Source organism: Poecilia latipinna, unplaced genomic scaffold (assembly GCF_001443285.1).
Source record: "Poecilia latipinna isolate Pla-1442-1.1 unplaced genomic scaffold, P_latipinna-1.0 Scaffold3802, whole genome shotgun sequence".
Classification (NCBI taxonomy): Eukaryota; Metazoa; Chordata; class Actinopteri; order Cyprinodontiformes; family Poeciliidae; genus Poecilia; species Poecilia latipinna.
In genome coordinates this window covers 9,180-9,783 of record NW_015116418.1, presented here as the reverse complement: position 1 = coordinate 9,783, position 604 = coordinate 9,180, and the positions used below count along the sequence as shown (strand labels likewise).

Sequence of the window (604 nt, the reverse complement as noted above, 5' to 3'; positions counted from 1 at the left end):
TATAAGTAGAAACATGTATAAGCCTGCCTGCCATTCAGAATTACCCATTTACTTCATGACTTCAAGAAACTGAAGTCATGAAGTAAACATAAAATTGCAACAGTTGGGCTTCATACCCAACTGTATATGCCCACATGGATATGTTCTAAATGTACTTTTATTAGGACCAAGCAGTGAAAGTGCTGCAAAGGCCTATTGTAGCTCAAGGATTTCTTGTCATTCTTTTCTGCCCAAAAATGGAAATTTGAGGGTCTAAACTTATTCAAAGACTCACCAAACTTCACCCAAAATCGTCCCCCATCTGAAGTGTACATAAAAACCCAACAAAAACAAATATTTTTAGTACATGTTATGTGTCAGAAGAGGGCTTAGGAAATAATAATACAAAAAAAAAGAAATTTGACCAACAGGGCACTTTGTGGCAAGAAGTAAAAGGGGCAGGTGCTCAAGCCTCCCCAGCGCCCCCCACTGCACGTGCCTGAGTCAGTGTTACGTTAATCCGTGTTTACCCCATCAGATACGGTTCCCCCTGGGTCTTCTTGCCGCTCCGCACCGCCCAGGTGGCAAAATACGCGCCAGGGTAGTCTGGAGTCCTGAGTCCCAT

General features: G+C 43.0%; 1 protein-coding gene across 1 annotated transcript in view; it reads right to left on the bottom strand.

Moving 5' to 3' along the window:
* LOC106941674 (unconventional myosin-XV-like) overlaps nucleotides 1–604 on the bottom strand; it is an 18,061-nt gene extending 17,457 nt beyond the window's left edge. The window contains exon 1 of the mRNA XM_015024766.1: nucleotides 510–604. Within this exon, the coding sequence (XP_014880252.1) occupies nucleotides 510–604 (95 nt within the window). The remainder of the gene's footprint in view (nucleotides 1–509) is intronic.